The 16,574-nt window shown below is 39.9% G+C and overlaps 1 protein-coding gene across 1 annotated transcript in view; it reads right to left on the bottom strand.

Moving 5' to 3' along the window:
- Positions 1–16,574, bottom strand: part of TAF3 (TATA-box binding protein associated factor 3) — a 138,635-nt gene that overhangs the window by 20,584 nt on the left and 101,477 nt on the right. The window contains exons 3-4 of the mRNA XM_044979061.1: positions 7,962–9,766; positions 2,403–2,485 (exon numbers count right to left, since the gene is read on the bottom strand). Coding sequence (XP_044834996.1) covers positions 2,403–2,485; positions 7,962–9,766 — 1,888 coding nt within the window. The remainder of the gene's footprint in view (positions 1–2,402; positions 2,486–7,961; positions 9,767–16,574) is intronic.

The raw sequence follows: 16,574 nt of genomic DNA, 5'->3' as shown, positions 1-16,574 counted from the left end.
AGCCGCCCCTGACAGTATACAACAAAAGACAGTCCCATGCCCCAAAGAGTTTACACGTGTGCTGTGGAAGGGAGATTGTTGACACTGAATAAGGGTAATAGTGAGTGGAATGTAGATGGAGTGCTAAATTTTTTTTTTACTTAAACTCTAATGTGGTTTACATTGGTGGGACCAGCAATCTATAGCAACCTTGACTGATTAAACTTAGTATATGTATGAGGAAATTGACCAGGTTTTTAAATACCTATGTACCAGCAATGATAGTTACTCACAAGGTTAGCTATCAATACTAATACTGTATGCACCCCATACAGGGTTAGGAAGGAATGAAGGAATATCCACCCCCACCCCCGATACGATTGGCAGAGACCCTGGGGGCTTTTTGCCTTCCTGTGTAACATGGGAAATGGGTCACTTGCAGTTTAAACTAGTGTAAATGGTGAATTCTCTGTAACTTGAAGTCCTAATGATCTAAGGACTTCAGTAATCGAGCCTGAGGGTAGGGGTCTATTACAGGAGTGGGTGGGTGAGGTTCTGTGGCCTGCAATGTGCAGGAGGTCAGACTAGATGATCATGATGGTCCCTTCTGACCTTAAAGTTGGAGTCTAAAATCATCCTCCTTGTATCTATAAGGAAAGTGCATTGGTAGACTTTAAAGGGACATTGTGTCCAATTGTCCTCAGTCAAGTCATACTTAAGGGGACAGAGAATAATTTTGAAAACATAATGCCTGTCATAAAATATGACATGACACGTGAACTTTGGGTCAGACGCTAACATTATGAAGGGCAAAAAGGCAGAAAAGATTCAGGAGCATTAAAAGTAGAGGGGAAAACATACTACTTATAACTTTTTAGGTCCCATAGGAACTGAAATTACTTACTTCAAAAAAATTCCCACAGCAACTTCATAACAATATAGCTCCCAGCTAACATAACCCCCACCCCCTTCCAGTGTTAGAACATGCTTTTGTCTAGGCTTTTCTGGTTGAGGGGGAAACACTATCAGGCTTAACTCATTTTTTCAAGACTGCAACAGGTAAGCTCCTAAGTTAAAATGAATCTTTCAGGGCTGGAGCAAATCTTTCAAGTTGGGTAGGCCCCTATCTAAACAAGGCATCCAGACTGAAGGCCTCTGACTAACCCAAGCTTCCAGGATACATTGATTCTTTCAAACTATGGCAAAGCTTTTTAGTTCCTCTCCCCAACCCCACTGAGCCAGCAATCATCTCAGAGATAGACCACTCCATCACAATGCCATTTTGTAAATGGATGGCAGGTAAGATGACACATTGAATACTGTGTTCAGCACTAGATACCCCATCTCAAATCAGATGGGTCAGAAAAGGTCAAGTAAAGGACAAAGAAAATGACAAGAGGCATGGAAAGACTGGCATACAATAGTAATAATAATAATACAACTTAGCTCATACATCAAGAGAGATAAAAAAAGATTAGACTATTTAGTTTGGCTATGATACAAAGAAGAAGCAACATGTCAGAGGTACCTAAAATAATGAGTGGTAGGGAGAAGATCGGTTGGGCGCTAATATTGACCATATCTTAATGTAAGAAACCTGTGTAACTAAAAGGCAACACATTTTGAAAACTGATTAAAGGAAATACTTTCACACAATACAAAGCCAACCTATGGAATTTGATGTCACTTGTTCCCCCCCTCCCCCCACTCTTTCCCCGCTTGTGTTCTACACCCACCTGTTGCATCTTGTCCTTATTTAGATCATATGCGTTTTGGGGCAAGGATTGTCTTATTTATTTATGTTTGTACAACACCCAGCACAAAAGGACTATTGGGTCCTTTTGTATTACTGTACAAGTAGTAATAATTAGTGAGCTAATGAACAAAACCAGGATTTAAAAAGGATTAGGCACCTACATGAATAACCACTACCAACAGTTTATACTAGCTAAGATAAAAATGTATAAAGGGATGTCAACCATCATGTTTCAATGCACAAAGCTGCTAACTGCCTAGGGCTCTGAAACTTCTCCCTGGGGTACGGTATGGATTATGAAGGTTTTCATTGGCTACTGTTGAAGATTGGACATTACTCTAAATTGACCAGTGATTTAAGACTATGCTCCTAGAACAACATTAGTGGGGAATGCAGCAGGACAGATAATGGAGAAATTCAGAGGGCTTTCCTTGGAAATGCTGAGGTGTTTCGTTCAGAGGTTAAGAAATAAATTGGGTGAGATTTCTTTAATGGCAAGTATTTTGATTTATACTTTGTAATATCGGGAGAAGGTTTCACAGATGCACACCTTTATCAGCCAATAATTTTTAAAGTTTCCTTTATGAAAACAGGATTTATTAGACGTGGTAAGCAATGAATCTCTGACAAGCATGCACCCCTTTCCACTCCATTTCTCTGTACTTACATCTTGTCTTGACCAGCACCCACTCTCAGCGTCAGCCTGGGAATAACTGGTGATGGAGCTGGAACAACAGGTTCCACTTTTATCTGTTCAAGGGAATACATTCAACAATAAATACACTGCTTCTCTAAACAGAGATTTAACACTTCTTTACTAATTACACTGGAGCTGAGTTAAATTGACAAAAGGACGTTGAGATTATCACTCTTCTTCATATTACATGCCACAGCATGTAAGGACACTGTTTGTTGGGGGAGCCCTGCAATATCTCATCACAAATCAGTTATGGGCTGAAAAGTCAACTTGGAAGTTCATTGTGTTTGTAAATGTATGTGCAGTACGTTAATTACTGCTTTAATGTTCTTGTAGAGTTATGAAAAGATTAAGCTGGTCTCAACACAATGAGGTTCTCTCTGCACTGTGCTGCAGTATGGACTACAGGGGTGTGAATTGCAGAGCACACCAAAGTGTTGCAATCTAACTGGCTGTTGATGGTGTGAACTGAAAGGTACCTTGTTTGCATTAATGCTTTCAAGCTATACTATATTAATGCGAACTAGTTATCTTTCAGTTTGCACCAGCAGTGTCCACGTGAGGCAGTTACTGTAACACTTTAATGTGCACTGCAATTCATACCATAGTCCACACTGTGATGCACTGTAGACAAGCCCAGAGATTGATATTTGACATGACAAATGTGAACTGTGGGTCAGACTCTAACATTGTACAGATATTCTCATTGTACTCAATAGGCCCTCAAGAGAAGCATCTTCACACCCAATTATTACGAATCCATCTCGGTATCTGGGCACACTTCACATAGTTTAAATTAAAGCAAATATTTCCCAAAACAGCAAGCAAACACACTGTGACCCCTTGCCGAATCAAAACTTTGAACATAGAAAAGAGAAAAAACCTAACTAAGCCCCTTACCTGCGAACACTTAATTGTATGGTTTCAACGGGATTACTGACATGTGCAAAGTTAAGCACATGCATAAGTGTTTGCAGCCTTGGGACCACAGTCAGGATGCTCTGCAATATTGTGAAGAATGAGTTACTAAGGACTAGTGTCTGTTGTGCATCCTAAATTCCAAACCAATAGCAGTTTATGGTGCTCAGCGCCCAAGAGGATCAGCTTTTCAACTCAGTTTTTAGAGGGGGAGCTATAGCAACCCCTATATTTAGGCTGCCCAACACTTCCCACAATAAAATATTCTTGTGATTTTTTCTTGACGAGTTCTCACTTTGAATGCATGCTTAAATCCATCACTGTTCCACAAAGCACTTTAACACAAGCTTAAGCGCTGTGTTGATTCGGGGCCTTGGAATCCAAACGAGAAAAAACAGTTCACACAACAATTCACTGCACAATCAGCTGGACTGATTTAAAGAAAAAGCGCCGCAATTCTTGAGGGAAGAAGCATGTTTTAAAGGAAGTGTTTTAAGGAGGAAAGAGGAGACTAACTGTCAACATGATAAGAGGGCAAGATGGAAAAAGGCAAAGGCCAGAGTAGGAGGACTTGGAAGGGCAATTAGGTGTAATAATTATATATTCCCATATATAGAGATGCAGAGATACATGACTGAGAAAGTTGGACTGTATATAAAAAGCTGCAACTTCCACCAAAAAAAACCCCAAAAACCAAAACCAACCCCAGCTAAAAATCTGACTCTACATTTCGTTTTTTTACACTGATAACTAAGCTATACCAAAGAGCTGTCCATGGACTAGCTTCAGACTAGATGACCCTTGCGGTCCCTTCTAAACCCTATGATTTTATGCTTCTACCTCAGACCTCTCTCCACTCCTTTGGTTATATACCACAAATCTCCTTTCTGCCATTCCTCACAAGTTGGTACAAGGCGTTTTCTTCTCTGCAGTTCCTGCTGTGTGGAATGGCCTTGCTCGCTTGCTCTCTCTCTTCCCCTTATGTCTCTCTTAATTGCGTTCTATCTGTCTCCGTTAAATTCAATTTGGTCCAGTGAACAGGGAACTGGATTGGACTCAGGAGACTGGGGTACTGTTCCTGGCTCAGCCACAGATCTGCTGTGTGACACTGCATAAATCATTTCATGTCCCCATGCCTATCATTTGTCTGTCTTGACTACTTAGACTGTAGCCTGTTTGGGGCAGGGACTGTCTCTGTGTGTGCACAGCACCCAGCACAAAAGGGTTCAAATCTTGGTTGGGGTCTTTGGGTGCTACTGTAACAAATAAATAAGGGCCAAATCATGGCCTGGATTCTGTGACAGCATGGTGGGGCGTACAGAGCCCCCTTACTTCTTTGTGCCAGCTACCAGCATCACAGGTAGCTATGGGGGAGGGGAAGCAGGCTCCACGGAGCTCCACTTCCATACCACATAGATCTGTCAGTGTGCAGGATCTATACACAATGCAGGTTACTCCTAGGGTGACCAGATGTCCCAATTTTATAGGGACAGTCCTGATATTTGAGGCTTTTTCTTATATAGAAGCCTATTACTCCCACCCCCTGTCCCGATTTTTCACACTTGCTGTCTGGTCACCCTAGTTACTCCTCCCTCGAGCAGTGAGGAAACTAAATTACAATCTCCCTCCTGGGTTACTCCAGGGGCAAAATAACAATGCTCATGGCAGATCCTATAGTCTCAATCTAGTCCTGAATAACCATCATCATTCCCCCTCTTCCTCTTAGGTCTTGTGACTGAATGCCTTAATTTATTAAGCATGCCAAGGCTTCATGCTGCGACTTTTTTTGTGTCCTATATGCAATATATTGTGGACTGCCCTGCATTTATCTGCCAACCATTTTGGCATACAGTTGCAGGAAATACATTAACAAAATATATTTAAAAAAATAAAGCAAAACTAAGATATGAAATCACACTAACTTAACAAAACCTGGTTATAACAACACAGTACTCTAAATTAGAAATGTTACTCAGTGCCATATATTGTCTAGTGCTAACACTGTTTTTCTAAACACACAAACATTCACTAACTTCTTTATTACACGATCTAACACATTTGACATTTAAAAAAAATAATCAAGTTTATAATGTGGAGAGACTTCCTAGGAACACCACTCATCTTTCAGGTCATTCTTATGTCTCTTAAACTGACGCGTCATGGAATGTTAAGTGTCCAGGGAGTAACTTGATCATTTGCACTTACAGCACAACTGCTGGTTAAGTAAGCCATTGTGTGATCTAAAAGCTAAATTAAGGAAACATGTGCTTTTAGGGGTTAAAATGAAAGAGCAGCATTCTGGAGTAATACTGGGAATTGGGGCCAGCAGAAGAGTATTTACAGTGGATTACTAAGCTTCCCAAATCACCAAAGAGGTAAAGTCCAGCAATATAAGACTCCTTTGTAGCTAACTAAAAATACATTGTCAGTGGATTTGTCCAGTTTTATGTATAAGCAATACTTCTTTCACCTGAACTAATACTAGTAGTCATATAAGCCCCTTATTGCCATGTGCTGCATTTTTTTTGCTAATCTTCAAGGATTTAGCTTCTTTGCCACATACCTCAGGGCACCAACTGATAAAGCTCTAACTCTCCATTTTTCCAGGACACCAGCAGTGCGGCCTTGCAAAAAATGAAAATCGCTCAAGAGATTTAAAGGGGAAATTTATTTTTAAAATCCTGACTTGCAGCAAAGAGGTGGATTTAAAAAAAGCTTATCTATCAAGAATCAGTTTAAATTTTAATTCTATCTAGGGAGTCTTTCATGCATTCTAGCTTTAAAGTTTATCTTTTGACAGGGACTTTTTGCCAAGGTAATGGGCAGCTTTGTCAATTTAATCTGACCAAGTTTTTATTACTGTTGAACTCCTTTCATTAAAATATATATTTGAGACTATAATAAATCTTTAATAGTTCAGACTCCTTTGTGTATACGTTCTATTGCTCTAAAGTAAATTAAGAACAGAAATAAGCAGAAAACATAAAAAATAGTTATGTATTTATTAGGCCATGTAATGTGTGAAGAATGGTCAAGATCTTTTTTGTCTGCATTTTACTCGTCGTTAAAATCTTTGGGGCAAGAGGGCCAAAATGTCCCAGATTTGCAGAGGAAGAGGTGTCATGCACACAGACTACAGAATCCATGGAACGTATTCTGTGTATGTTGCAGTAGCCTGAAAGTCAGATAAATGAATATGGACAGGTAGAACAAAACCGTGACCATCATCAAGTCTTCCATGACGCAGGAGACTGGAATAGATGACCTCTCGAGGTCCCTTCCAGTCCGATGATTCTATGAGGGAAGTTAATTCTCCAGAATGTCTGGAGTCTAAACTGAGAAGCTATGTTTGCCAATTTTTGCGAGATTTATTGCTCAAAAACTAGAAAGAAGACAATAATCTCTTGCAATGGCAGGGGGTGGACTCCCAAGATCAGGCATTTATGCTGACCATGTATTTGCTGCAAAGCTGGGCACATTTAAAGCTAGTCAGTGTAGACAAGGAGAAGAGCAAAATTGTGTGTGTGTGTGTGTGTGTGTGTACACATATATAAATAAAATCAAGAGTAGGCTGTAACCTGATCTACATCAATTAACAAAACTGGGGTGGGTAGAAAGTGGCTTTAATGGGGCAGTGCCCTGCATAGACTTTCCTAAGTCAATAGGAGCTGTAGGTGCTCAGCCCTTTGAAAATCAGGCTCTAGTGACTAAAATAAAGCACTCAAAATGAGGCCACTTTTGAACATTTAGGCCATAATGACTATGTTTTGAAAAAAAAAATATTACTGTGCTTGATCAATGGGGAAAACAAGTTTGGTGTCTTGCTGAAAGAGAAACTTGTGGCCATACTGTACAATCGGGATGATCACTAGCAAGGAATCTGAGGCTTATTTAGAAATATTTTTTGCCTTCAGAAGAACTACTAGAGCTTGGATAGGTAAGTATTGACTAAATCCATAATTCAAGCTAACACTGCTTATCATTATACCTTATATCTACCAATTTTTCCAGCAGGCTGTGGAATTTTACTAACTCCAAAAAACAAAAACTGAATTTAGAGCGCACGAGAAAGCTGTTGGATTGATAGCCCTACAATCAGAAGTCTATTCATCTATGGACCAAATGTGCAGCAATGACTATATAAGATTCAAAAGGCATAGGAGTACTAGTGGCACCTTAGAGACTAAAAAATTAATTGTAGCATATAAGCTTCCTTACACAATGCTGTAAATCTGTCTAAACTCTGACCTAGAAGAGTCACCTTTATGAGTGAAGGCCAGTTAGTCAATGCTGGAACCTTGGTAGCTCAGGTGGGTCAGATGTAAACTGATCTCAGACAATCCCAAATTTCAGTTTTGCAAAACTGAATTCAACAAACATTTGGCAAATCTAAAACTAAAGAGGATAGGTCCGGTACTGTTGGACAAACCCAGAAATTTACATCATACCCTGTTTTAACTTAGGTGACTTGTCATAAAATAAAGCCAGGTCATCTATTAGCATTTTTCCATTAAATTTTCCTAGAAAGCAAAATTTTATGATGAGAAAGTGTGGGAGCAAATGTAAATAATTTCTTACATGTAACGTGTTAATACCATCTAAACAGCTTACTTTGTCATGTTTGTGTTTTTCTTTTTCTTTGTCTTTCTTTTCTTTCTCCTTTCTCTCCTTTTCCTTCTCCTTCTTTTCCTTTTCTTTGTCCTTCTCCCTTTCTTTCTTTTTTTTCTTCTCTTTTTTGTCTTTCTTCTTCTCTTTAGGCTTCTCTTTTTCCTCAAACAGTTTTTCGGGAAGCATTGTGGACAAGGAAGTCAACATGGTAGGAAGTCTCATGGCGGTAGGGGTGCTAAACAAAGGCAGAGGCATTTCTTTGGGAGGCAACACAAGAGGTGCCGAGGGACCCTTTATCTTATCTTCCTTACCTTTATCTTTAATTTTCTCTTTGTCTTTCTTATCTTTATCTTTCTTGCCTTTTTCTTTATCTTTCTTCTTATCTTTATGCTTCTCTCTCTCTTTTTTGGTACTGCCATCTTTCAACTTCAGTTTTGTATCAACATCATCAAAGTCCTTCATTTTGAACTTATAGGGATCGAGGTCATCATCTTTGAGTAGGTCTTTCCATTGAAACTTTGCTTCCTTGGTTCCTATGTCTTTATCCTTCTCCTTGTTTTTATCCTTATCTTTGCTTTTGTCTTTATTTTTCTCTTTGTCTTTTTGTTTTTCTTTCTTTTTCATTTTTGTCTTCAGCTCTTTTTTCAGCTTCTTTTTCACTTCTACTGATGAGGCCAGCTTGGTTTTCTCCTCATAGACTTTGAGCAGAGGTTCCGGTGTTGGTGGTGAAGCAGAAGGAGAGGAGAAATAAGGAAAGTTTGGAGGCGGATTAGAAGGTGACCCCATCTTTGCTTTTCGAATGACCTCATCAATTGAGTCATCCATTGTCCATGAAATGTCTGAGCTTGAAGTCCCACCCGAGGGAGGCATTGGGGTGGCTCCTATCTTATTTAGACTGTTAGCAGAAACAGAAGCTTTAGGAGTTGGAGTTTCTGAAACAGAAAGTCTTTTAGGGCTGGTAAAAATTTCCCCCTCTGATTCTGAACCAGAGGAAAACTCAAACGGATCAGGTTCTCGTTCTGCACATGCACGGGCAATCACAGCATCAATTGAATCATCAATGGTCTTGTCCATCACTGCCACTTTCTTAGAGGGATTTTCACTATTTTGTTTCCCAGGCTCAGGTGGTGTTTGCCCTTGTTTTACTTGGATGTTCTCTTTTCCCATCTTTTCACTTAATGCAGCCAAAGGGGTTCTACTTGGGGTTTCAGGCTTGACTGCCACTTGGGAAACATGAGCAGGAACCTTTGGACTTTTCGGACTTTTTGGACTTTTGGCACGACCTGGTGATTTTTTCTCTTTGGATCCAGTTTTTGGTGAGCGTATGGGACTTCCAATAACGACTGGTGCTGGAGTAGCTTTAGGCAATTTAGTCTTCTGTCCTGGAGAACCAGTTTTGGCCTTTGTTTTAGGTGCAAATGGTTTTGATTCTAATGTTTTAGGAGCTGGCATTTGTGATTTTGCAATGGGAGCCAACATCGGTGGTTCTGGTGAAGGAGGGGCTAAATCTGTACTATCTTGAACATGAACTGGAGAAAGCATTGGTGGCACCTTTTGAGTGTTTATTGAACTGAGAGGTTCTCGTGGCTCCAATGCTCCATCAATGGTGTCCCCTTTAGTGATAGCTAGTTTTGGTCGTTTCATAGCAGGCATTTCCTCAGCTTCAGGACTTTCTAAGGGTCTCTTGCTCAAGAAGTTTTCATCATTAACTGCCTCATCCTCTTCCATCTCTCCTTCCTCTTCCAAGGGAACCTGCATGGCTTCTGCTGATGTACCTCCATCAGTGGGTACCTGTTCCTCTTCCTCCTCTGTTATAAGAAATAAAAAAAAGTTACTGGGATACTTTAAAAATATGTTATACAGGAACAAATAAATTATTGGAAATTAATAAGCATCAAAACAGCATTCAAACTGTATTTGGCTCAACGTTATCATCATCTGCTACCTGTTCAGTGACCTACATGAAGCGAGTGGAGCAATTACATTTAGTGACTGGCAGACGTCTGTCTGCAATACAAAACCCATATTCACAACTGACACTAACTGGAATCCTTGTTGGAAGTCTAAAACCCAGGATCAAATGGGCTTGAAGGTATATCTCAACCATAAAGAAAGACCCTCCAGAACAGGTTTGAGGCACATTGATAGGGCAGTGAAGGGAATTTCCCCTGCTGCTGTATTTTGCTTCACCTGTTCTATGACTAGGACTTGGTCAATTTGTCAGGACTTTGGACAATTAATGAGTGCTAAAAGCTCACCCAAAAATATAGTGAAATGATACTGGTATCACTAGTGATACTGCATCCAAACATTTTGTATACCATAAGAGGAAAGTTCTCAATCACATATTAGTCTCTCTCACTCTCTCGGAATCTCACCGTAACCCATTCGAGTTGCTTGGATTACAAACACACACAAGCACCTCGCTGATTCATTTAAAAAAAAAAACGTGGAAGGGAATAGTAACAACGTTTTCTATTATAATAAAACAAATCACAAAGTGTACATCCAATTAAATAAAATCCAGTACATTTTAAATGTATGCCTTATTTGTATGCCCACAGATTTTTGATTGTCAGTTAACATTTAAGAGTAATATCTGATTTTCTTTCATACTTTCAGAGAAACTATTTGTACATTTCTTGCTCACCATGAATATAGCTCCCAACATGAGTCCTTTTGTCCACTTAAACATACTTTCTCCATGTTTTTCTTGCAACACCATAGCCTAATGGTTAAAACAGAGGACTAAGCTCTACCCATACTGTTTATTGCTCTTCCAGTAAGGGTTCGTGTATATGGGGAAATGTTACCAGCATAACTATACTGATATGATTACACTGTTAGGATTACACCAGTATAACATGCCATGTGGACACTCTTAAATAAGTACATTTTCCCCATGTACACAAGCACTAAGTCACTTAACCTCTATGCCTCAGTTTACCCACCTGCAAAAATGGCACAACATTTACCTTTTCTCACAGGGGTGTGGGGAGGTTTATATTATATTTGGAAGGTGTTTTAAGACTCTTGGATGAAGGACACAGTACAATAGGATGACCAGATAGAAAGAGTAAAAAATCTGGACAGGAAAGGAGGGGGGGTAATAAGTGCCTATATAAGAAAAAGTCCCCAAAATCGGGACTGTCCCTATAAAATCGGAACATCTAGTCACCCTACAGTACAAATTGTTTGTTGTGGTGAAGTATAAAAAAAGCTGCCCTTTTTAAGTGAGCAGGGCTGTCTTTTTAATAAATATTTAAAAACTGAAATAAAAGGCTGAAATTGTTTAAAGCCATTTAATAAGATGCTCTTTAAAAAAAAACCCTTTTGGAAGAGTTTATTTTCAGGTTTTCTGAGCTGATGTTTCTCTACTGTAATGTGTCAATATCCTGATTTAGGAGAGTTGAGTCAAGAGTCCTGGGCTGAAGCATGAATCTTGCCAGCATCGCAAATTAAGTAAAATAAGCTGGCAATTCTGGCTTTTGCCAGGGCCCAGAGGATTTACAGCAGCCAGCCCAGAGTGGAAACTTTGCTCGAGTATAAAGCCTTCCATGAAAAACAGAAAGTGTTAGGAGTTAGGTTTGCTTGGCTGGGCATTCACATCCTATTTTTTAAATATTAGAAGGGAAAACTGACAGATCACTGTTGACTGAGTCTGCACCAGCTACAAATAGATCTAACTGATGGTTTATGTTTCAGGATCATCAAATCAGTTTCAATCTCGGTCTGCCTTGCTGTATGAATAAGCTCTGCCCTTATGTTCCAAACTGGCATGAGATGAAGGAGGAATAAATATTAGATCGTTATACAGCATTGATGGCAACCACGCTGTGGGGTGCTGTGTCTATTTCCTCCCAGCCCCATTATGCATGGGTCCCCATCAGCAGTTTATTTTTGTTTTAAATACCCTAAGTAAAAAGAAAACAAGATGAAGTTCAACAGCACCATTGCACTTTAAAGTAAAAACTATCTACTTATCAAGGCTACAAGAGTGAAAACACAACACAGCCAAATCCAAAATGATATGAGAGGCAAGGAATGTTATCATTCTCCTTTTAGGGTGGACACAAAATGTTTTATATGGATAAAATGAGGTATGTGGAGGTATATTTTGCATTAATTAAAAACAAGAAAAAAAGCTGCAGCAACCAACATTGCTCATAGTCTGAAAAGGGTTTTGAAAGATATTTACATTTACTAGGAAAACCAAACATTCCCGCGCCAAAGATTTCCACTTGGTGTCCCAGTTAAACAGCTGATATAGCATGCCCTAACAGAGAACAGTGGAATATTTTACATTGACAGAACTTCTTTCATCCCAGGCACCTCTCACATTATATCCATACAGCACCATGGAATACAACAGCTTCTGGAATTAAGGGGAATAGCCACGCTGCACAGGGTTCTGCATAACAGTTTAGGGAATGGAGGCAGGAATTTTGTACAATGAGCAAACCCCTACTCCTACAAGACACATTAAGTCCACACGCAGCCAAAGGAGCTTTCGTTTTTGAAATCCTGTCTGGAAAGCCAAATAAATGGAACTCAGATGGAGATGAAGGTCTGAGACAACCTACCCATCTTAGGGTCTTCTTTAGCATCCATCAGAGCAGTACCTAAGCATTTCCAACCTTCTACATATTGAATTTGAGTCCTTCAATCCATCACATCAGATATTTGGGATCTAGTTCCAGCTTTCTATGTGACCTTGGGTGACTCACTTAACCCCTTGGCACTTTTGTTGCCTTATCTGTAAAATAGGGTGATGATATTTTATCGCCACTGGGGTTTGAGTGACGTCTCAATAAATGAGGTTTGGGAAGTGCAGAGACTATTAAAGCTCAGTCTGCAAAAGCAAGACTAGAACTGAGAGCCTCTTGGCTCCTAACCTCATGCACATTGTTGTAAACCACGAAGCCAACTTGGTAACAGAGCAACCCACCGGCCTTTTTATAAGAACTGTGATTCCCCTGGAAAATTGTATGGGCAAGTTCATAGTCTCCTGAATTGTTCTGGAGGTTTATAAGCATTTAACTAATGACTCGGGCTGGTTGGGAATTTTTCTGACAAAACGTTTCTCATTGGAAAATACTGGTTTCTTGGAACAATCTTTTTGTGGAAATGGCCAGTTTCAACACAACTTGTCAGGAAGGTTTCTCAGGTACAGTGTGGAATTTCTGGTTAGAACCAAACAGAGAGAGAATGATCCCCACCCCGGAACAGCCAGTAGCTAAATGTTTATGGCCATTGCCTGGGATGTGAGAGTTCAAGATTCAAGTCCCTCCTCTGCTTGATTTGGAGTACACGTTTGAACCTGGGTCTCCCACATCAATGCCTTAACTACTGAGCTATTGGCTTTCTGGGATGGGTCAGTCTCTCTTTTCGTGAACATTTTAAAAAAAGCTCTCATTTTTGTTCCACCATGGAATAAAAACTTATGTCAAAACCTCAAATTTTCTTTTGTAAAATGGAAGTGTGGTTTTCCAGCCAGCCCTACTATTGACACACACAGTGCTCTTTGGACATGCTCAGGTGGCAATCTGGAAACACCCATATTTCAGTCAAATAAAACCCAAATTTCACTTGGAACAAGGCCATCTAATGATCCTTCATGAGGGCTATTTTCCTGCCAGTTGGCAACTTTCAGACCTGAGCCATTTTACTGTGGGCTAGTTGGAAAATCAGATACAATTTTTTAATAGAGAAAGTCTGATCTCTCAACAATCCTCTCACTCAAAAACTACTGGACCCTTTTCCTTCAAACAAATTCACATTGGGGCAAAGACCAAAGTATGGAAAAATGTCACCCTGAAAAGGTAATTTGCTTGACAATATTATGAGTATTTGAAAATGTGGAGGGATGGATTATAATGCAACTATTTTTCACCCTTAGCTATATCAGTCGCTACCAGGCACCATTCAGTGTGCAATCCTTTGTAAACGGAACTGCTTTTAACTCTCTTTTGCTGTGATCTCCCCCTATCTCCAACCACCTTATGAACGGTACTACTCCTGAGTCAGCATCTACAGGTCAAATGGATATCACCTCAGCCATCTGCCCTAATAACTCTCTCCTGCACTGAAAGGAGACTAGAGCTGTTTGGGAGGTTTTTCAAGATTACAGATATTTTTGTAAGTCAAGGGAGTGCTGAATCAATATTAGTACACACATTACTAAGGCTATACTGAGAAATTGTTTATTACACTAGCTGTTCACCTCTATAGTATCTTGGTTCAAATGTCGCTTAGTACTCTCAGTCTGACCGTGAATGTGGATTTCTCCACCACCCAAGTCAAACAATCAGACAGCAGTCAGCCCACCACTCTTGTGAAGTCCACTATTAGGACAGCAATTCTGAATGTAGTGTATTAGAAGATGAGGGAAGCTTGTGCACTGCCTGATTCTACCTAACGTGGTCAGTCTTTCACATTCATGAAAGGAAGGATGGATTATCTTTAGGTTAAGGAACATGGAAGCCAGGGGATCTGAGCTCTATTTTGGCTCTGCCACAAAACTGCTCTCTGACCTTGGGCAAGTCACCATCTCTATGTACCTTGGTTTCCCCATCTGTAAAATAAGGATAATTTCACCTACTTCCCAGTCATGTTGTAAGGCTCAGCTTAAATGTATTATTTGAGATCCTTGGATAGAAGGAACTAGAGAAGCATCAGTACAAGCAGTAAGAATGTGTCAACTTTTTTACATGGTGGTCTCATTTACTGAATGTTGGAATTTTTTATTTAAGTTGAACAGTTTTAAATCAGCAAAAAGATGAAAGCTACTGAACCTTATTTAACAAAAGCATTTAAAGAGGCACAAAGTTTTTTCCTTTGTGCACCATGTTTCTTTACAGCAACATGGTCTGTTAGGATATGTCTACAGAGCAGCTGGGGGAATGCTTCCCAGCATGGGTAGACAGACATGCATTAGCTCAGCTCAAGCTAAAAAGAGCAGCATGCCCACATACAAACCCCTCTGGCAGCTAGCTTGTGCTGCTGCAGCCACACTGGTATTTTTAGCACTTAGCTTGAGCAGAGCTAGCATGCGTCTGTTCCCCTCTCAGCTGCTGTGTTGACCTACTCTTAAAGGCCAAGTGGTTATTGAATACATAACTTGGTCATTTGGCTGTGGGTTGGTAGTAGGACAGCAGCTCTCAGCACTTCTATGATGAGTTTCCAAGTTCACGGTGATGTCAGGACTATTTGTCCTTAAAGTTGACACAAAGGCACAGTAGCACCGAAACTGTCTTGATTTCTGAGACAGGGCTAGTGGTAGGGCTAGTTACATTCCTCTTTCAGCAACCCCTGGCTGCCTAATACAGAGAAGGCGGAGTTTTATTCTTTCAGGTGAAGGTAAGATGAAAAGGTAGCAGGCAGCTATCAAATGGGGAGAATGCACTGAACTCTGGAATTAAGAGGTATGCATCAGCCTACATTCATACTTCAAGTAGGGAAAATAATGACATGCATATACAATTACCATACTTTTGGACATAACCAGCTATTATACTTAGGAGCTCCAGAGCTCAGAGCACAAGCTCACAACTTGAGGACAGGAGAATCTAGTGGACATACCACTGGACCAGGACACAAGACTCTGTTCAGCTCCTGGCTCAGTTACATACTTACTAGGTGACAGTGGGTAAGTCACTTAACCTACCCTGTGTCTCAGTTCCCTTTTATCAAATGGAGAATCAAACATAATTCAATTATTGTGAAAAGCTCATATATTGTGGTGAAAAAAGCCAAATAAGTACCTATGTAGAACAGAAGGAAGTCCCTCAGCTGAGAGCCGTAGCAGAGTCATATCATCTGAAATTGGCACAGAGGTGGACAGACAATACACACTGAACAGAACATACCCACAATGCTTTTACTATTATGAACAAAAACAAACTGATGCAATGTTACTGTTAAGATATTAAATGCAAAAAGGCCAGGCGGTTAGTTTCCACATAAACTAACACCGCTTATTTGCATGAATTTAATATTTTGTCTTATTGTATTTAGTGATAGCTTTAACCTCCCAAATACACCATACCAGCTATAATACCAGACCCAGTAAGATAAATTGTTAAAATATGTTAAAGAGATCAGATAGTTTCTATGAGATCGGTAAGTGCTTGTCTTTTTTATATTCAAAATCTTTACCCACAACATTTTAGCAGAGTTTGCAAAAGATGCTAAATAAAAGCACATTTATTTTACATACTGGACTGTTCACTGGGGGTATTTCCCACTGTGTAGTGCACTCTGGGGAGCACCCAAATGTTGAGATTGCAAATGTCAGAGTTTGGCAATAAGGCTGGCAGACTTGTTGAGCTCTTTCTGCTCCTTCCTTCAAGGGGCTACATAGGAGGATCAGCTGGCTGTGTGCAGAGAGTCTCAAGGTTGAAGAAGCATGCAGCTCTATTCTGAGTTACACTTTGATTAGTAAGGTAGACAGCAGACCCTACATGTCTGGTATGCTATTTTCACTTGAACATTTCTTAATTTTCAGTGAATTTAGTATTCATGAATGGAGATAATTTAGCAGACCTGAAACAGAAATACTATCTATTTCCTAATCATTTTCCTCTAACCTGACAAAGCACACATTCCTCACTGAGG

This window comes from Mauremys mutica, chromosome 1, assembly GCF_020497125.1.
Source record: "Mauremys mutica isolate MM-2020 ecotype Southern chromosome 1, ASM2049712v1, whole genome shotgun sequence".
NCBI classification, from domain to species: domain Eukaryota; kingdom Metazoa; phylum Chordata; order Testudines; family Geoemydidae; genus Mauremys; species Mauremys mutica.
The sequence above is the reverse complement of the archived record's forward strand: the minus strand, read 5'-3'. Positions and strand labels throughout refer to the sequence as shown.